General features: G+C 43.6%; 1 protein-coding gene across 6 annotated transcripts in view; it reads right to left on the bottom strand.

Annotated features, from left to right (window-relative positions):
- Positions 1 to 21,083, bottom strand: part of LOC309715579 (phosphatidylinositol-binding clathrin assembly protein-like) — a 43,914-nt gene that overhangs the window by 12,606 nt on the left and 10,225 nt on the right. For 2 of the 6 annotated variants that reach the window (XM_082548824.1, XM_082548823.1), the window contains exons 7-18: positions 20,067 to 20,178; positions 18,074 to 18,180; positions 17,925 to 17,966; positions 15,308 to 15,393; positions 15,020 to 15,143; positions 13,952 to 14,082; positions 11,055 to 11,137; positions 8,807 to 8,884; positions 8,253 to 8,354; positions 4,008 to 4,139; positions 3,240 to 3,270; positions 3,058 to 3,157 (exon numbers count right to left, since the gene is read on the bottom strand). In XM_082548824.1, coding sequence (XP_082404950.1) covers positions 3,058 to 3,157; positions 3,240 to 3,270; positions 4,008 to 4,139; positions 8,253 to 8,354; positions 8,807 to 8,884; positions 11,055 to 11,137; positions 13,952 to 14,082; positions 15,020 to 15,143; positions 15,308 to 15,393; positions 17,925 to 17,966; positions 18,074 to 18,180; positions 20,067 to 20,178 — 1,128 coding nt within the window. The remainder of the gene's footprint in view (positions 1 to 3,057; positions 3,158 to 3,239; positions 3,271 to 4,007; positions 4,140 to 8,252; positions 8,355 to 8,806; positions 8,885 to 11,054; positions 11,138 to 13,951; positions 14,083 to 15,019; positions 15,144 to 15,307; positions 15,394 to 17,924; positions 17,967 to 18,073; positions 18,181 to 20,066; positions 20,179 to 21,083) is intronic. The other 4 variants (XM_082548826.1, XM_082548827.1, XM_082548825.1 and 1 more) reach the window with 4 other exon arrangements.

The following is a 21,083-nucleotide window of genomic DNA, read 5'->3' as shown; positions in this document are numbered from 1 at the left end:
TCTAGGGTCAAATGGTGGACAGTCCCCCTCGAGAGGGACAATGGACCCCCTATTGATCCTCCACCTAATCACATGAGCCGAGGTGTGAAAGCGGGTGTGGGTCCCAATCAGCCAAGGTTTCAGGTGAGCTCATTGTGAAACCTGGCCCCACCCTATCATGTGATTTCCTGAGGTCAGATGGCCCAGGATGTGAGTGGGCGTTAAGGCGTCTGGGGAGGATCTCAAAACTGGATTATAGATGGCAGACAGTTGGTGTGGTAAGCCCCGCCCTCTGTTCAAAGATGGTCGCTCACAGTGGACATACAGCAGGGCAAAAAAGTATTTAGTCAGCCACCGATTGTGCAAGTTCCCCCACTTAAAATGATGACAGAGGTCAGTAATTTGCACCAGAGGTACACTTCAACTGTGAGAGACAGAATGTGAAAAAAAAAAAATCCATGAATCCACATGGTAGGATTTGTAAAGAATTTATTCGTAAATCAGGGTGGAAAATAAGTATTTGGTCACCTCAAACAAGGAAAATCTCTGGCTCTCACAGACCTGTAACGTCTTCTGTAAGAAGCTTTTCTGTCCCCCACTCGTTACCTGTATGAATGGCACCTGTTTGAACTCATCATCTGTATAAAAGACACCTGTCCACAGCCTCAAACAGTCAGACTCCAAACTCCGCCATGGCCAAGACCAAAGAGCTTTCGAAGGACACCAGGAAAAGTATTGTAGACCTGCACCAGACTGGGAAGAGTGAATCTACAATAGGCAAGCAGCTTGGTGTGAAAAAATCAACTGTGGGAGCAATCATCAGAAAATGGAAGACATACAAGACCACTGATAATCTCCCTCGATCTGGGGCTCCACGCAAGATCTCATCCCGTGGGGTCAAAATGATCATGAGAACGGTGAGCAAAGATCCCAGAACCACACGGGGGGACCTGGTGAATGACCTGCAGAGAGCTGGGACCAAAGTAACAAAGGTCACCATCAGTAACACACTACAACGGCAGGGAATCAAATCCCGCAGTGCCAGACGTGTTCCGCTGCTGAAGCCAGTGCATGTCCAGGCCCGTCTGAAGTTTGCCAGAGAGCACATGGATGATACAGCAGAGGATTGGGAGAATGTCATGTGGTCAGATGAAACCAAAGTAGAACTTTTTGGTATAAACTCAACTCGTCGTGTTTGGAGGAAGAAGAATACTGAGTTGCATCCCAAGAACACCATACCTACTGTGAAGCATGGGGGTGGAAACATCATGCTATGGGGCTGTTTTTCTGCCAAGGGGACAGGACGACTGATCCGTGTTAAGGACAGAATGAATGGGGCCATGTATCGTGAGATTTTGAGCCAAAACCTCCTTCCATCAGTGAGAACTTTGAAGATGAAACGAGGCTGGGTCTTCCAACATGACAATGATCCAAAACACACCGCCCGGGCAACAAAGGAGTGGCTCCGTAAGAAGCATTTGAAAGTCCTGGAGTGGCCTAGCCAGTCTCCAGACCTCAACCCCATAGAAAATCTGTGGCGGGAGTTGAAAGTCCGTGTTGCTCGGCGACAGCCCCAAAACATCACTGCTCTCGAGAAGATCTGCATGGAGGAATGGGCCAAAATACCAGCTACTGTGTGTGCAAACCTGGTAAAGACCTATAGTAAACGTTTGACCTCTGTTATTGCCAACAAAGGTTATGTTACAAAGTATTGAGTTGTATTTTTGTTATTGACCAAATACTTATTTTCCACCCTGATTTACCAATAAATTCTTTACAAATCCTACCATGTGGATTCATGGATTTTTTTTTTCACATTCTGTCTCTCACAGTTGAAGTGTACCTCTGGTGCAAATTACTGACCTCTGTCATCATTTTAGGTGGGGGAACTTGCACAATCGGTGGCTGACTAAATACTTTTTTGCCCCACTGTAGATGCTTCTTTCACTCCTCTTTCAAACCATCTGTCTTTTCTGTCCAACATGTGAACACTGGTGTCCTCGAAAGAGTGACCTTTGACCTTTAGATGCAGCTGTACAGCTGAGTCTTGTCCCGTGGAGGTGGCTCTTCTGTGTTGTGTGTTTATGAAGTGGCAGTTTGGTCTCTCCAGTGTAGAGGTCTGAGCACTCCTCGCTGCACTGTACAGCTACACTATGTTGTTAAGTTTGTGTTTGGGATGAACCAGTGTGTGTCGGTGTGTCAGTGTGAGTCTGAGAGTGTGTGTGTGTGTGTGTGTGTGTGTCTGAGTCAGTGTGTGTGTGTGTGTCAGTGTGTGTGTGTGTGTCAGTGTGTGTGTCAGTGTGTCTCTGTGAGTGTGTCAGTGTGAGTCTGAGTGTGTCAGTGTGTGTGTGTGTGTCAGTGTCAGAGTGTGTGTGTGTGTCAGTGTGAGTGTGAGTCTGAGTGTGTGTGTAAATGGTAAATGGCCTGTATTTATATAGCTTTACTAGTCCCTAAGGACCCCAAAGCGCTTTACACATCCAGTCATCCACCCATTCACACACACATTCACACACTGGTGATGCTACATTGTAGCCACAGCCACCCTGGGGCGCACTGACAGAGGCGAGGCTGCCGGACACTGGCGCCACCGGGCCCTCTGACCACCACCAGTAGGCAACGGGTGAAGTGTCTTGCCCAAGGACACAACGACCGAGACTGTCCGAGCCGGGGCTCGAACCGGCAACCTTCCGATTACAAGGCGAACTCCCAACTCTTGAGCCACAATCGCCCCAGTGTGTCAGTGTGTGTGAGACCATCACAATTTGATGAACAGCTAAATAGATTTTATTTGCCAACGATGTCACAACAACGAGCCTCCTGCTCAGTCAGCACTCAGTTTATTGGCTCCTTTCTTCCTGACATCAGTTGGTAAATACCAAGTTGTTACCCTCCAGCACATCCACCCATTTCCTTTCTTATGGCTCATTTCTACTGTAACCTCTTTAATGGCCTGTATTTATATAGCGCTTTACTGGTCCCATAGGACCCCAAAGCGCTTTACACTTCCAGTCATCCACCCATTCACACACTTTATAACAAATATGTGTGATGCTGGTTGAGCAGGAACAGCAGCCTCACCATGGTTGCAGGGTTCCAGGTGGTGGAAGGAGCTGTGTTGGGCAGCCAGTTGGTTCCACCAGTCAGCTTCTTCTCATCCGACTGATTCCAGTGAAGATCACTATAGAGATAAAGGAAACGCTCGTCAGGTTTATAGTGCATTACCAGGGAAGTTAAGTTCAACACGACTGAAGCGCACTTACTTCTTTGCTCTGCCGTTCCCAATTCCTAGATCTGAAGAAAGCAGAAGTCAAATAATGAATGTATAGCATGAAACCATTTTATTCATCTATTTGGTTTTTAAATCGTTTTTATGGGGAAAAAGCTGATGTTATAGTCTTCAAACCTTTACAATGACATACTTTAACTTTAAAAAGGGGGAAAGTACAGCCAAAAGGAAATGTAAGGAGTGAAAGTAGCAAAGACCTGGCTGCCTCAGATTTGACCCAGAGCTAAAGTTATCTGTGGTGTGCTACTTTTACAGCTGTGGTCTAAACTGACATCTTTTTAGGTATACTTCTGCTGCTACTATGGCTGCTGCCAATAACAACAGTGACACAAAAACTCTGTCAAAGTAAAAGCATTTGTTTTTCCTCACTAACAATTTGACAAGTTCAGAAAACATCCAGAGACAAACGTGTCCAACGATGAAAATTCAGACTTCTGGAAAAGTCTCAGGAGCTGAGTTAAGATCAGCTGAGACTGTAAATGTGAGCTTGAGCTGGGAACAGTGCGGAAGAACAAGTAGAGGAAACATAGCTAAAGCTATCTACAATGTATGTACGAGGCATTTTTATTCATCCAGCATCATCCAGCATGAGTCACAATGGTAGGACAACTCATATTAGAAAAAACATTTTTCACTCTTTATCTGGGTTGGATACATTGATCTTGTACAGCAATGTGTGTAATTTAACTATATCCTGAATTCTTGGGGAAAAACAAGCAGACATAAAAGGAGAAAAACTTACTGCCAACAAGATTAGCGAGTGACGAATCCAGATCATCACATACCAGCTTGGGGTGCGGCTGCTGGCTGTTTAAAGTCATGCGCTGATGTGGTGAGGATGCCACTGTAGGTTTTAGGATGCCACCTAAAACATCTTAATCAAATTGGGGCAGGACAAAGGGAAAGGAAGGTAAGGGAGGGGTGACAGGTTGGGGGGCCAAGAACAGGTAACGAGGACATAGTAAAGACACGAGGTGTACATACGCACACAAACAGAAAGAGAGAGGGCGCTGAGTCAGGATGAGGCAAGAAGCAGGGACCTTAAAAAAATGATGAAGACAGTGAGAATAATGTGTGTTGGTCCAACTCACCCAGACATGCAAAGCCCAGGACGGGTGTTTGACCCAGGACGGGGGAAAAGGAAGGATGGGGGTGATGGTGGAGGTTGTGAGATTGTGAGCACAACGAGGGTGAAAATGATTCAATGCATGTACAAACATTATTCTGACAAGTTAATGATGATAAACTGGTATAGCTGAGGCTTAGTGTAAAGTAGTTATTAACCTCAATCAAATGTCTGTCGCAGTGGCACACAGTGTTCAATACTGGGACCAGTGCTTCTCATTAGTTACAATAATGACACTGCACCACTGGTTAAAACGTAAATGTTGCTTTTCATTTTTGATATAAAACAGACAGCACACACGCTAAAGGTAAACATGTTTACGACAGCAGCACATGACACAAAAGTACACATTTGTGTCATGTGTCATATTTTTACCAAGTCCTGTCTGTGAAGTTGTCTTACTCTATTGTAATGAGCACAGTGAGCTCATTTCATGGTTAAAAATGTGATTCGCCCATTAAAGAAACCTGAAACTGATGTCGTGTTTAAACTGACACTGATCTAAAAAAAATATTTCCACCAAAAACTTGATCACTTACTGATTCTACAACATTACCCACAACTGAGATTTTAGGACAATCTTAATTTCAAAGATCAGTTTCATTTTCCACAGAATACCCAGCGGGTAAGATAAGTACTGCAGACATCACCTAGATAAATATATTTCTAAAGGCACTATTGACATGAAATTCTCACCAGATGTTGGTAACAACCCGAAAGCTTCAAGACACATCCTGTAAAGAAGCTCGTCAAAGTATTGCTCAGGTGTGGTTTTCCACAAAAACAGGCTTCAAATCCTGACGTTCCTATGAACTCCGAACTTTAGTTCTTCCCATAGAATTTGAATTGGATTTAGATCAGGTGATTGGCTAAGCCATTCTAGTAGCGAAGTGCTCTAATAGGGTGATATGGTACTACAAGGTCATTAAGATAAGATGGGGCCTGATTATTTAAGACCTTGTATGTGACGAGCAGGATTTTGAATTCTGGATTTAACAGGAAGCCAAAACAGGAGAAATCTGCTCTCTCTTTCTAGTCCCTGTCAGGACTCTTGCTGCAGCATTTTGGATCAGCTGAAGGCTTTTCAGGGAGTTTTTAGGACTTCCTGATAATAATGAATTACAGTCGTCCAGCCTGGAAGTAATAAATGCATGAACTAGTTTTTCAGCGTCACTCTGAGACAGGATATTTCTAACTTTAGAGATGTTGCACAAATGGAAGAAAGTTGTAAAAAAGTTGAAAATTGTATTTATTTGTATGGTTTGCTATCTTAATTTATTTAACTATGCATTTATCTGGAATCTTTTAGGATTAACACTTCAATTATCGTTATTACTATTACTATTAATAATAATAATAATAATAATAATAATAATAATAATAATAATAATAATAATAATATTATTATTATTATTATTATTATTATTATTTTAATGACTGTCATACGTTCATTTTATGTTGGTGTTGATACTGTTGAAAAAACAAATAAACATACGTTTTAAAAAAAGAAAAGAAAAAAAAAAGAAAGAAAGTTAGCGGCCATCCAGGTCTTTATGTCTTTAAGACATTCCTGCAGTTTAACTCATTGGTGTGTGTTATCTGGCTTCATGGACAGATAGAGCTGGGTGTCATCTGCATAGCAGTGTAAATGTATGCTATGTCTTCTAATGATGCTGCCTAAGGGAAGCATGTATAATGTAAACAGAATTGGTCCTAGCACTGAACCCTGTGGAACTCCATAATTAACCTCAGTGTGTGAAGAGGACTCTCCATTTACATGCACAAACTGGAGTCTATTAGATAGATATGATACAAACCACTGCAGCACAGTACCTGTAATACCTACAGCATGTTCTAATCGCTCTAATAGGATATTATGGTCGACAGTATCGAACGCTGCACTGAGGTCTAGCAGGACAAGCACAGAGATGAGTCCACTGTCAGAGGCCATAAGAAGATCATTTGTAACCTTCACTAAAGCTGTTTCTGTGCTGTGATGAGCTCTGAAACCTGACTGAAACTCTTCAAATAAACCTCTGCAGATGATCTGTTAGCTGTTTGACAACTACTCTTTCAAGGATTTTTGATATGAAAGGAAGGTTGGAGATTGGCCTATAATTAGCTAAGACTGCTGGGTCTAGAGATGCTTTTTGAGTAAAGGTTTAACTACAGCCAGCTTGAAGGCCTGTGGTACATAGCCGATCATTAGAGATAGGTTGATCATATTTAAGATCGAAGAATTAATTAATGGCAGGACTTCTTTGAGCAGTTTTGTAGGAATGGGGTCTAAAAGACACGTTGATGGTTTGGAGGAAGTAATTATTGAAGTTAACTCAGAAAGATCAATTGGAGAAAAAGAGTCTAACTTAACATCAATGGTACTAAGAGTAGCTGTAGATAATATTACATCTGTGGGATGATTACTGGTAAGTTTTTCTCTAATGGTTGGTCTAATGGGGGGAATTGCCTCAAACATTTGACCCACAGCATGAATTTAATTTGCATGAATGTAATTTCTTTATTGCTGCTTAGCAATGATGATGACTCTGAAAATGGAGCCAAAAAGAAACCATTGACAACTGATAAGAAAATCAATAAGGAATCAAGTCGATAATGGACTTGGAATGGCTAAATTCTTATCATTTCCCAAAGAGTTTAATTTTGGTCTCATCTGACAAGATACTCTCCCAGTATTTCACAGACTTGTCTAAATGTTGTTCAGAAGACTTTAAATGCTTTCACATTTAAACGCATTTCAACATATTTTTTCTTCAGCGATGGAGTCTTGTTTGGTAAATGTGCATTTAGGCCACGGTGGTTGCGTACTTATTGTTGTCGTTGAAACAACTGTACCTGCTGATTCCAGGTAGTTCTGCAGCTCTTCACAACTGGGCCTTGGCTCTTGAACAACTGATAATTCTCTGTCTGAAATCCTGGTCGTGGCCGGTTTATGGTGAAATTATGTTCTTTCCACACTGGATCCTTCAGTAGTTCCTCTGTAACCAATGCTATGACTGTATTTTGTAACAATAAGGTTGCAAAGATCTTGAGAGCTCCCTGGTTTCCCCATCGAGGGGTATTCCATGTGTGACACCATGGTACAAAGAGACCTTTTTATACACCATCAGTTGGGACTGAGCAGCTGATGTAAATTTGCACTAAGTGGCAGGATTGTTTTCTAATTACTGATGGAGTTCCTCCATTTCTTTGTATCATTTCTCTTGATCTGTGTAGGTTCTCGGTCAGGTCATGGTATAATACAGAAGAGCCACCATGACAAGACTCAGCGGTACATCTGCACCATCTTTACGATACGATGCTCTTAGGGTGAGGCAAGGTCTCACAATGGTTTCAGCAGAAACCGATGCTAATAATGACTCACACCTTGGGTCTACGTGTCTATATGATGTTGCACATGATCAACAGTGGGTCAATAACTGTCTCGTTTCCCGATTCCCACTCTCTGCACCACGTGATTTAAAAACTGAAGAAGCTTCTTGGATGAGAGGGGAAACGTTTTCAAGAATCCTAAAATAGCCCAGTTGCATTTTTCCGAAGCTCCTTAGTAAGTTCTCGTTATTACCCATAAGCTCATTTTTGGACAGCTATGGTTTGATTTGTTTGCATGTGTGGATTGGTTGGGTTGTTGTGACATCTAGTGAAAATTTCATGTCACTAGCAGCTTTAAAAATATCATATCTTAGAAAACTGGTGAGGTATTGAATACTTATTTATCCGCTGTATAAGACAAAGAAAATCTAAGTATTGCTGTGGTTGACTAGTACATCAACTACGTCATCGATCTATCTTCCTAATGTCTGCCACTAAATTTAGATGGCAGTTGTATCAATAAAAACTTACCTGTGGAATCCAAGTTGTTGGCATTAGTGTTGTTGCCAAACACTGAGTCAAATTCTGCATTGATGCCTCGCAGGTTCGGAGCTGGGGAGGCTGTAAACGCTGCTGAGGAAAAACACTAAATTCTATCAGAATTCAAACATTAATGATGAGTCCCAACGGGTGACGATCAACATATACATGCACAACTGTCTGCTGCATTTCACACTGACAGTTCAAAAGTACTAATACATTAATGTACATGTGCATGAACCATATGTTAATATCACGTTTGGGCTCACAGCGGATTCTCACCCTGCTCTGTCACATGTGCTCTGAATCCGTTTTTCCACACTTCATTATACTTGCTGTTACTGTGCTATTTATAGTATTTCACTGGAGTGGATCTGCTTGTCATCACAGGCCAGATTAAAGCCCCAAAGCAGAGCCCAGGGCAGGAGGAGGAGTCTAGTTCCATCTCATATTACTTTAATCACAACGCACTGAAATGTTAGTGTAGAGTTTTTGTCCAGTAGTCCAAAATCACAGTTGTAACACTTTGAACAGGCTGAGCTTACCTGTGAATAGACCAGCTACAGCAGGCTCAGAGTGGAACAGAGCAGTGGTGTTGGAAGGGCACGGCCCACAGAAAGAGTCTGACTCCCAGCAGCAACAGCACACATGCAATAAGAGAAGATGATGAAGATATGAGACCAGGAAAAATACATCAATGAAAGAACAGTGAGAGCACCAAGCAGCTGCAGGAGTGGAACAAGCCGCTCCAGGCATCTCCTACAACCCCGGGCCGGTACCGGTCCATGAGTCGTTTGGTACCAGGCCGTGCGAGTTGAGGCTCGGGTGTGAAATTCATGGTTTTTAGTTTATAGTTTGACCTCTAAAAATAAATAAGATCATCATAAATAACTTATAAAAGGAGTAGGAATATGCATCACAGTAAGCCCCAAGCAGCTTTCTAGTAATAATGTAGTTCCCAATACCACTAATTGACTCTGTAATACTTGTTTCACAGGTGGTATCCTGTCACGGTACCACAGTGGACTTCATTCAGATCCTGAGATCCTGTTCTTTCACAGTCTGGATGCTTACGCACTTTATTAACCTGTGGCCATGGAAGTGAACACATGAATGAATATATCTGGATGGGTGCTTCTGGTAACGTAGGGTAGCCCTGTTAGTCCATGGCGTAACGCTGCCTCTTCCCTATGGTAGCTGGGATAGGCTCCCCTGCAATCCTGATAAGGATAAGCCAAAGAGGATGGCTGGATAAATATACTGTAGCCGTCTCTCGCACAGGCAACAGGCAGTTACCTCACAGACACACAGGACAACAAATTACAAACACAAGGGTAGTAAAAGCAATTTTATATAAATTATTGCTGTTTAGGGAACTCCAGTCATGTTCTTGTGAGCTGTGCGACTCGCTATGACAGACAAATGCATCTCAAAACATCTGAAAAGAAATACAACTTTAAAACATTGTTTCTTCTTAGTCCTGAGTTGTAATAATCTTGCACGTGTCCACTAATGTTACCATCTATTCCATTTACAATCATCAGGAAACCAACAGTGTGCTCCACATCCCCCTCGCTGCGTTTCACTTCAGCAGCGGTGGTAATGTCGACATGTTCATCTGGACGCAGCGTTTTCAGCGGGAGAAACGGAAACATGCTGTGATTGCAGCCATTCCCCAACTCTGTGTGAATGGTACTCATGGCCATTGATCAGTGGTTGTTGAATTTTTATAATTATGATGAAGGTGGCCTCCCAGCCCATGGCTCCTTCGGTGGTGCTGGTTTCAGTCAGTATGTAAATGTCCTGCTTATAAGGTTGGAAACCTGCAGTCAGCTGAGACTGAAGAAGTCGTTTCCCACACTGAAAATGTCCGGATGAACAGAATCAACTTCTGGGGATTTACTTAGCTGGATGATTGAGCATCAGGACGATGTGACCCATATAATTACCTTATGGATTAATAAAATATTCTGACATTTCTCAAAGAGTTTTACTCTATAAATCACAGACGAACTCTCTCAGCTTGTACTCAGTTCCTCTCGTCTAAATTCATGGTCAAAGGTAAATATGAAAACTGTACTTATAGAGTTTTTGTATTCAAACTGAGCACTCAAAGCACATTTTACTGCAGAGCCCTTTTAAACCACTGAAACTCAAACATTCATTCAATGTTTGAAAGTATTTTTCTAACAATCACTCTGATGTATACGTCAGGCACGTACAGATGTGTACACCACTGTACGTCCTGAGCCACACCAGTGGTGATGTTTAGAATATCAGTACAGGATAGTTGGACAGTGTGTGCTTATTATCTATTATTGTGCGATCTAATGTACAATATAAAGCGCATTGAGGCGACTTTTGTTGTGATTTGGCGCTATATAAATAAAATTGAATTGAATTGAACTGAATTGGGCTGTAGCTCAGGTGGCAGAGCGGATCAGCCACTTACCAGAAGGTCGGTGGTTCGATCCCAGGCTGCTCCAGTCTGCATGCCAAATATCCTTGGGCAAGATACTAACCCCATGTTGCTCTCGATGCATCCATCGGAGTGTGAATGTGTATGAATGTTAGATACTCAGCACTTAAGCTTAGAAGTGCTTGTGTGAATGGGTGTGATTGGGTGAATGAATTAGCTGTATAAAGCGCTTTGAGTGCCCGGACAGAGTAGAAAAGCGCTATATAAGAACCAGTCTGTTTACCATTTACCAATTGAATTATAACTGTGTGACATGTGTCTTAATGTGGTAACTGTGTAGGCTGAAGTGTTTCCAAGCAGAAAGGTGTCCTCACCTCCCCATATGTTGGTGGCGGTGGAGAGAGGCTGCTGGAAGGTCGGCTGGAGGTCCAGCAGGTCACTGGCTGCGCTGAAGGTGCTGGAAAGAACGAGCAGGAAAACCAATCAATGAAATAAATAAAAACAATCATCCACTTCCTGAGGAAAAAGTTACATTTTCTGTTAAAACTGAGGTGTTTTTGTTTTTCATCTTAACAGTAACTGGGTTTTACTGTGTGTGTGGTTACGCAGGGCAATGAAATTCTTACTTTGCAACTCTTCACACAGCTAAATAAACAACCATCTAAAATAAGAATAAACTGAACTCTGAGCAAAGAAAATAATAAAGTAAAACAGCACTTTGTAGCTGATGTAGCTGATGTGTGGGTGTAGTCAGAATTTGAAGTGCAAGTCCTGTCACGGGGTAATATATACAGGATATGCAATATTAAAATTGTTTCTATTGTATGAAGTTGTAAGAGTTAGTGTCTCTGCCCGGGTTAGGGCCCGCCCTCCATCAACCTTCCTGAACAGGATCCAGTAACCATCACAGAGCGGACATCTAACAAACGGTCTCCAGTAGGAAGAGCTGGAGAACACCGAGCCCTGATAAGATTCACACCTATTGGCTAAAGACGCTAACGGTACGCTACAAATGTCTGGCAGCTGCTGTGGGACGAGGATGGCTAGCTGAAGGCTGGACAGTCCTGTCCCTAAGGATCCCCAGAAGGGGCTGGTCCCATCAAACTACCTGACAATAATCCTCCTCAGTACCACATCAAAGCTGCTGTCACGCATCACGCTGGTTAAGATAAACAGGCACATGGATCAATACATGAGTGAGGCACTGAAAGGAATGGGCAGGAATCCCAGAGGAGCAAAACATCAGCTTCTGAGAGACAGAAGACCAGACTGACCAACGAGTCCATCGCCTGGACGAACTACAACAAAGCCAGGGAAGGATGGCCAACACAGATGGCGCCCATGTTCTAATCATGTCTCCCTATTTCCAAAGCATGCTGGGACCCGGTGAGCAGAGAGGAGAAAACAAGCTGAGCGAGCTGAGGCACAGAAAGCATCAAACATTCAGTCAAGCACTAAGAATCAGCCACAAACCCATCTGTGGATTTATTATTACAGTCGCACCCAACTACCCGGCACATGACGACAGACCTGTCAGGGGAGGCCCAGGTGGCAGCGTTCACTTTTAACATCCTGATCCTAGATCAGCTGAGGCTTTTACTGAAGGAACACCGCCACTGGTTCCAGGGAGGTTGGATGGGGTTGGAGGGTCAGCCCTTCACATGTGTCACAGGGCTTCATGATGCAGCAGCCAAGTGGCTGCAGCCCGGCCCCATGAATGGAGAAACCAGGGAATTGAACCTAGCCTTCCTGGAGCAATTCGTGGAACGGGAATGGCGGAGTGGGTCCGCTGCAGCCAGCTGAAGAACCTTGACATCAACATCAGGCTGGCCACGGGACACCTGTCAGCGCAGCCAGGGGTCCTGCTAGAGCGGCAGTCAGCCGGTCAAAGCCCTGAGGAGGTGGCCCCGTTACGTGTCCCAGACTCAACCAGCTCCAGCAGAGAACCAACTAACCAGTCTCTCTGCAAGTCCCAGAGGCCATGGACATTGCACCCCGCTCACTGGGAGCTGCATGAGCTTTGAGGCAGGAGTGGTGGAAGTGTGGGCGGACACTACTGCAGAGAATGCCCACGTACAGAGGTAGAGCAGGTGATCCACATCGCCAGCACTTCATCACCCTCCCATGGTCCAGGAGAGATACACAGTCTTCCAGTAAGGAGCCATGGGGTTATGGATCCCTCGCCACCAGTAGAAATTAAATATGGGGCTAAAAGTACAGACTTAAGGCTGCAGTTAGAGACAGAAACAGATTAGAGCAAGGTTCAGTTGGTCAGTGGGGCCTTGTGTAGGGTTGTGCTCACGACCATTAGGAACGTGCATCGTCTGTGCTGAGCTCAGCAGTGACGGCAGGTTGTCCGATACTGACTCTGTGTCTCCATTGTGATGACCAAGAGCGGATGTTGCTGCAAAAGCATTTTGCAGATTTGTTCTTTCCCCTGCCTGGTTGCACCACACTGACCATAAGAGACAAACAGTTCAGATGCTGTGCTGGGGATGAGGACAACAGAAGAGTCGCACAGTGCGTGGTGTAGCCCCATAGTTCCTGTGGTGAAGAAAGATGTGTCTTCACAGTGTGGACTAGCTCAACGTGAGGGAGGTGTCACAGTATGGCAGTCGAAGAGCTCTTGGAGGGTTAGGTGCTGCTTGATTTTTTCACGATGCTGGAAGAAACCAAGGGCTACCGGCAGATTCCCTTGTCTTCCAAGTCCAAGGAAAGAAATTCTTCTCCACACCGTGTGGACTGTAGCAATTCGTCATTCGTTTGGCTTATTTGGAGCCCTTGCCACTTTCCAGTGCCTCATGGACCAATCCGAAAGCTGCATATGCCACCACCTATCTGGATGAAGCTATTATCCATAGTGATACTTGGATGAAGACTATGAATAGCCGCAGTCCTGGAGTCCTTGTGGCAGGTGGGCTTCATGGCCAACCTGAGCAAGTGTGGGGCTGGATGGAGAGAGTTACAATATCTGGGGTCCTACGTGGGAGGCAGGTGTGCCCTCAGATTGAGAAAGAAGTGACTCGAATCCATCGAATTCTGCCACCCTCCCAAGTCCAAAAAAACCAAAGGAGGTGGGCGGTTCTTGGGGTCGGTTGGCTTTCAGTACCTGTTTGTAATGAACTTTCCCCCTCTGCCCAGCCCCTGCCTGGGATTAAGGCCTTAGGGGATCACCCCCTCATGGTGTGTGATTGTATGAAATTAAGTTATTTTGTGCTGTTTGTTTTATTTTCCTGGTTATAAAAGTAGGAGACACAGGTTATGTCCTCACCTGCTGGTCGAGTTGGTGGTTGAGAAGGGGTCAAGAACAGGGGCGGAGTCTATGGTCCCATCCAGAGAGATGGGGGAGGAGTCTGTGGTCGCTGTAGTGGGGGTCTTTTGGCGCTCTTTCAGACGCTGTTCCTGAAATAATTATGTGAGTGTTAGCAACGTAAGCTAATCTGGATCCAAACACAATTTGTCTTTGCAGGGTTTCTTTTGAAGAATGTGAGAGAAGCAGCCCAGGAGAGCCAAACTACTATATCCTATAATAGGCCTCGCAAATATGCATATATGTCATCCCTATAAACGACATCCGATGACGAAATGGGAACAAAACAATTTAAACATTTTTTTGATGATGAAGCAATAATGATCTTTCTTTTTTAAAACAGCACAAGTAAAATTTGGTGTTTGTTACACCCAATAAGACTTTGTTGTGTGTAAGTCCAAAGTATTTTTTAATTAAGTCATAAGGAACCAGAAACACGAACAAAACAAAAACAAACAAAATATCATTTTTTGTGCACTTGTTGAAACGCTCCCCAATGGAAACCTGCAACCATCGCGCCTGCAGAATGAACTTCCTAACATTACAAAATCAAATATTTAATTTGTCAGTTTCATTTGAGATCATTTCTTTTGCCACACACATAATATTTGCTTTGCTAATTGTTTTTGTACATCTACCTACTGTTACCCTAACTATAGCAGCCGCAGCAGGTAAACCTTTACAGTTGTGGTGCGTCGTGATACAGTCACAGAGATTCAAACATTTCAAAAGGCAAAAACGCCCCATCACAAACACCACCAGGACTGAATGACTAATAATACGACAATAATTTCCATAATTTCCTCAGCGGGTAATGAGGTACTACTACTGGTATACTACCAGACTCCCAGTACAGGCAAAGCTACCAAACTGGGTCGCTGCTACAGACGAACCCAAAGCAAATTTCTCCCAACGTCTGAACTACACAACACAGAATGTCAGCTCTACACAACATGCTTACAGATGCTGCTTCTCTGGCCTCACGTGCATCAAGGAGAAGAGAATCTAAGACGTGAGGCTGAAACGTACTTTCAGGGCTTTGAGGCGAGCCTGCTCTTCCTCCAGGGCAGCCTGCTTTTCTCTCTCGTCCACTTTGGAGAAAGACATGCCGGTGTTGGCCAGGGAAGAGACCGCACTGGAGAGGGTGCTAGCTCTTAATCACGGGACAAACAGAAGAAGAAGATCAAGAATTATTTCAAGATACAAGTGTCTTACAACCTGACTAGCATGCATAATGCTTTTTGATCTCAGCCAGTGCAGAGCCATCAAATCGCTGAAGCAAACACTGGGCTAGCAGGGACCAGGAAACAGACCTACCTGCTGGCTGCTGTTGAATCTTTGACTTTCTTTCCCTCTAAAGACGCCAAGTGCTGCTCCAGGGCATCCAGCAGACTGCTTGGGGCCTAACATGAATGTCATGACACATATTCAATTTCAAATGCTGAAGAAAACCTGACAGGATCTTGTGTAGAGGAAAAAAAGCATGAAAACAAGCCGAGTAATTGCCAAGAGTCAAAATACAGCTTTGAATACAGAGATGGAGAGAGAAAAGCCAGATACTTACACACACTGTAAACTGAAGAAAGAGAAACAGAAGAAAGGAGAAATACAGAAAATAAAGGTGGCCAAGATATTAGGAACACATGTGGAGCAAAGCATACTGGGATTTAATGTAGGTGCAGAAAGAAAACGAAACCTGCAAATAAAGCTACTTTTAAACATAAGTCGCTGGTCTGATATCCAATAAGACAGCCTGGATTCACACCGTTAGTTTCTGCATGACATGCATTCATGAGTGGGTGTGAGCCTGTCTGTAAGTGCAGCACTAGGACTGGGCGATAGACTGAGTTTCTAAAAAATATCAATATAATAATAATAATTATAATAATAATGGATTGCATTTATATAGAGCTTTACAATGCCACTATTCATTCACTCTCACATTCACACACACTGGTGGAGGCAGCTACGGTTGTAGCCACAGCTGCCCTGGGGCAGACTGACATATCGCGCCATCGGCCCCTCTGGCCAGCACCAGTAGGTGAAGTGTCTTGCCCAAGAACACAACGGACAGAGAGAGCTGGGGATCGAACCGGCAACCTTCCGGTTACAAGATGAGCTTCCCACCCCCCTGAACCACAGGGGGTATACTTTTATACGAGATATAAGACATGACAATATTATTTATATCCACATCGTTTATGTTGTGTTGTAATTATACTTGTGGAGCCGCTCTCTCATCCACGTTTGCCTCCCCCCCATCACCTGCAGGCGGCGACAGGATGGACACGGTAGCTATTGAAGCTGGTTGGTCGAATATTTGGAGATGGTTTGGATTCAAAGTTTCAGCAGCAGAATAAAGTGTCCTGACAAAAGGTTCGAGCACTGCTCATCTTTTCCACCATTTACACCAGCGCCACAAAGTGCGTGCTGTATCTCAGAGCGCAAAGTCCTGCCAGCCTCCTGCACCTGAAACAAACGGCGTTATAAAACTCACACACTCGTGGATTATGGGAGGGAGAGTGACATTACTAAAGCAGTGACCATCGCTGAAGACATGGTCTCCATCTCAACTGTGGAACAGCTGCTGAAACACCAGTTACCCAGTCAGAGATACTTTGAGAGTTGCTGCCAAAAATGTTTACTCAAGTTACCGAGAAGCTCGCTGCCCGGCTCAACAAAGTGTCTCACTTCACACTGATGACATGTGGTCCATGTGAGCCATACATGGAAGACTGGACTGAAACCTGCCTGTCTCCAGACCACAGCGGGCAGCACACAGCTGAAGCCCTGCAGGATGCTCTCACAACCTGGCTTAAACGAGGCTAATGTCGTCGAGGCGGTACAGCTCAACAACAGGCTTCAACTGGACACTGCTGAGTGCAATACTGAATCAGCTGATTTGAAATAAGAAAGAAATATGATATCAAATATCAAATGACAATAAAACTGTAGTGAGAACACGCCAACGACCGTACGTCTTCCTGATTTTGTGCCAGACTAATCTGTCAACAGCATCAGGCTTCAAGGTTACAACGTTGCCACCGACACTGAAAATCCTTTCACAAGGCTGAAAAACACCATCACTGTATTTTATTCAAGAAGAATTATTATTTAATAAAGACCAATAATTTGTATCCGAGTCATTTTTCAAGTGCATCTGCAGCTGTACATGAGTGTGCATGTGACATCTCGCACACGTAGCTTTGACTAAGAACTCTGTTTTTCCTTTATGGGTAGAAAACATGTAAAGATATATATTGCATATAGACATTCGATATATGATTTTTGGTCCACATCGCCCAGCCCTATGCAACACATGCAACAGCTGCGCACAGCAGTGGGTGTTAAAGCTTGTTAGCACTGAAGCTTCAGCGAGTTAGCAGCTGTGAAAGGACAATAACAGCCACATTTAATAACATGCCCACTGCTGCATCACTGTACAAAAGTACAATCATTCACAATCATGCTGCTGCGACTGTAAACTTCTGTGACTGCACTCGTATAATGCAGCGAGTTTTCTTGAAAATGTGCCGCTCATGTATGTTAGCCTGTAACTTCTGTCTAACAGCAGCACAGCGTAGCTTTGGCTGCTTCTTGCACCTGATGGTTTTCAGAGTTTTCTCATCATTTTATGTGATTGTTCATTAATGTTCAGAACATTATCTGCGTCATCTCGTGACATCACCATTTAACATTGGAGTGAAATTTCACCTTCATATATGAAACACCTGTGACAGATTATACTGGATTTCCACATATGTTTGCAAGTTTTAGTGAATTGCTCCAACTACTTTCAATTTTGGTGGCTCCACAGTTACATGTGCTTTATTAATTTCTCCACCTTTTACTCAGGAAAAAGCTGTAATAAAAAGCGCAGCGCTGAGTCCTGTTATCTGCTGCACTAAATGACTGTGTTTGTGTGAAGGCTCACCTGAGACAGGTCTGGGATGTCTCCTCGATCAATTCCAACTTGCTGAAGGGAAACAAACCGAAACGTATTGAAAATCAGACAGAAACAAGAGCCAGCTGATCTCAGTGATCACACGCTCCTTTGCAGTCCCTGACAGGCTAAAGACTTACCTCTGCAACTTTGAGGAACTCGGAGATTCTTGTCATTCGTGTAAGGAACTTCTTGTAGAGGTCCAGTCCTTCTTTGCATTGAACTTTTTTCATGTCAAAGTATTTCTCTGTTAATCACACACAAAAAAGAAATTCACTTTATTTTCAGGTAAAGTTTTTCTGCAGGATATTTCTGAGGTGTGATCGTCGAGGATCAGGATTTGGTCCACAAAAATCAAAAAACACACCCTATTAACCGTCCCTGCAAAGTCTTATAATAGCAACAACAACAGTAATAACTTTCTACATTCTTCTACATGCTGAATGATTTCTATTGCATTCTGTCTGCAACAGAAATCAAATCTTCTCCCATGTCTGCTGCAGACGTTCCATAAACGTGGACCTTGTAGCTGCTTTGCTTTCACTCTTCTGTCCAGTTCATCCCAAACCAGCTCGATGGGGTTTGAGTCTGGAGACTGTGCTGGACACTCCGTGTTTCCAAGCTTGGCACAGTTGGACTGTTTGGGTGATTATCCTGCTGTAGGATGAACCTCTGACTGAGCAGAGGCTCCTGCATGGAGCTGCAGAGGCTCCTGCATGGAGCTGCAGAGGCTCCTGCATGGAGCTGCAGAGGCTCCTGCATGGAGCTGCAGAGGCTCCTGCATGGAGCTGCAGAGGCTCCTGCATGGAGCTGCAGAGGCTCCTGCGTGGAGCTGCAGAGGCTCCTGCGTGGAGCTGCAGAGGCTCCTGCGTGGAGCTGCAGAGGCTCCTGCGTGGAGCTGCAGAGGCTCCTGCATGGAGCTGCAGAGTGCTGTGAAGCTGTTCTGGTTCAGGGAGCCTCTCACTCTGTACGAGTCACAGACCCTGGATCAGCAAACAGCCCCAGACCGTCACACTTCCTCCTCCATGTTTGACAGTCGATGCCACACACTGTGGATCCATCCTTCCACCTACTCCACAGCAAAGATCCTGCATGATGAACCGAAGATTTCAAATGTTGATCCATCAGTCCATGAAACCTTCTTCCAGTCTTCAGCAGTCCAATGTTTCATGGCCCAGACGAGCCTCTGTCTTATTCTGACGTCTGGCTTTCTTGCTGCAGCTCGTCCTCTTAAACTTGCAGCTCGAAGTTTCTCCTCACAGCTGAAACTGAGACTTTCTCACTACGACCACTATGAAGCTGCTTGAAGCTGATGTCCTGTGAGCCGCCATCACACAGCTGTTAACTCCCAGGAACGTGTGTCCGATTCAGTCGTGTCGTTGGGTCTGCAGACCTCTTCCTGTCACAGTTTGAAGGAAGCTGGACTCACTGACGCCTTGACTTTCTTTGCAGTTTCTCTGTAGGACAGACCTACATTTATAAGTGTTACGATGGTCTGTCTTCTACTGTTAATCGCCTTTTTGGAACAGCTGTAGGACTTAGCAGCACCAGCTTTCACGGCTGGATCAACCTCCACTGTTGCAGAGCAGCTTTAAATTGTTAACCTGTTTTTGTTCCCTGAAAAAGGCCATTTTCTGAAATGTGCATTATTTTTCAGTTTTGGGTAACCTTACCTTTTTTTAAACCTCTGGGAGGTCCCCACTTACCTTTTTACCATTTCGAGCTGTTCATTGGATTTGAACAACTTGAACAGAAATAAATAACTGGAAAAACTGGGTTGTTCTAATCTATTGACCAGTAGAGTATCTGGAACCATTACTTCCAGTCAACAGCTACCAAATACGAATTCAACACTAGAAACTCGTCCAGATGTTTTATCTCCCTAATCTGTCATACAATACAATAACAAGGATACCATTAAACCTCCTTCAACTGCCCAATTACTTTTGCGCCTCTTAAAATAAGGTATTATATGTAAAAACGGCTGTAATTCCTAAACATTCATCATAAAACTTTGTTAATTAAAGCTGTGTATAAATGTCTAAACTCAGGTGGAGAGCCTCATCTAGTAAAAGGTCCTGTAAAGGTAAAATAAAAGGATGACATGGCTGACAAAAAACAACCTGTCCTTACCCAGGAGGTTGATTATGCTCTCGTTGTAGGCCGCAAACAGCCGGATTGCATCTTTAAACAGAAGCATGAAGGCTGCATTGATCACACCGTTCGTCAGCTCATTGGCGTTGACCTAAAAGGGAGGTGCCGGTGTTAAAACATCGTGTTTAACCGTCTCGATGCATGCTCAATCATCCAGGTGAGTAAATCCCCAAAGAGTGAGTCTCTTCATTTCAACGTAGCCTTACTGCTTCAGTCTCGAAGGAGTCACTTGGATGAGTGACGAAACGTCCAGGTAAACAGAATCAACCTCACCTGCACTTATTTTATAATTGTGGCAAAACAAACTGATTCTCATCTTTCATGAACCATTTGAATTTTCTGTAAAAATGGTTGAGGAGTAATGATAATGTGTGGCGCACGTGGTAAGATCGAGGCAGTGCTGCTTTTTCAGACAGCAGTACTTTGTGCTGCCCAGTAAAGTTCGTCTTCTCTTCTTTCAAAACCATTTTTTGCCTTAATTTGGTCTAAAACGGTAACAAAGTTAAAGCCATGTAAAGAGCGCTTATAAAACACGCCGGGCTAACAAACAAACAAGAAAAGTAAGTAGTTATAGTTACTTTTACTGTGTTAAGTAACTATGTTAGTAACTGAGTTACAATATTATACAGTAACTAAATTCTAGGAAAAGTAACTACTGCGTTACTTTAAAAAATGTTCAACCCTCTGTGGTCGAGGGTGTTTTTGACTACTTGTCATTTCACCTTTAAAAACGATTTATCCTGCCTTGTTTTGTTTGGTGCCGTTCTTTTCAGCACAACCTCACACGTCTGAATTTACAGTTATTTTTTCATTTGACATACTGTATCAGCACAGCTGATCTGAAACCAGACACAAAATATAAAATCCGAGTAGAAAAAGTTATGTTTTTACTGTAACAACCACAAACATGTTTAAAAATCATTCTCTTAACTTGAAATGCAAATATAAACCTATGCACAGGTTTTACAAACAACAAAGTTATATGCAGCTATTTAC

The sequence above is a fragment of the Aulonocara stuartgranti genome, assembly GCF_965226115.1.
Source record: "Aulonocara stuartgranti genome assembly, chromosome: 10".
NCBI classification, from domain to species: domain Eukaryota; kingdom Metazoa; phylum Chordata; class Actinopteri; order Cichliformes; family Cichlidae; genus Aulonocara; species Aulonocara stuartgranti.
Note: the sequence above shows the minus strand (reverse complement) of the source record. Positions and strands in the feature narration are given on the sequence as shown.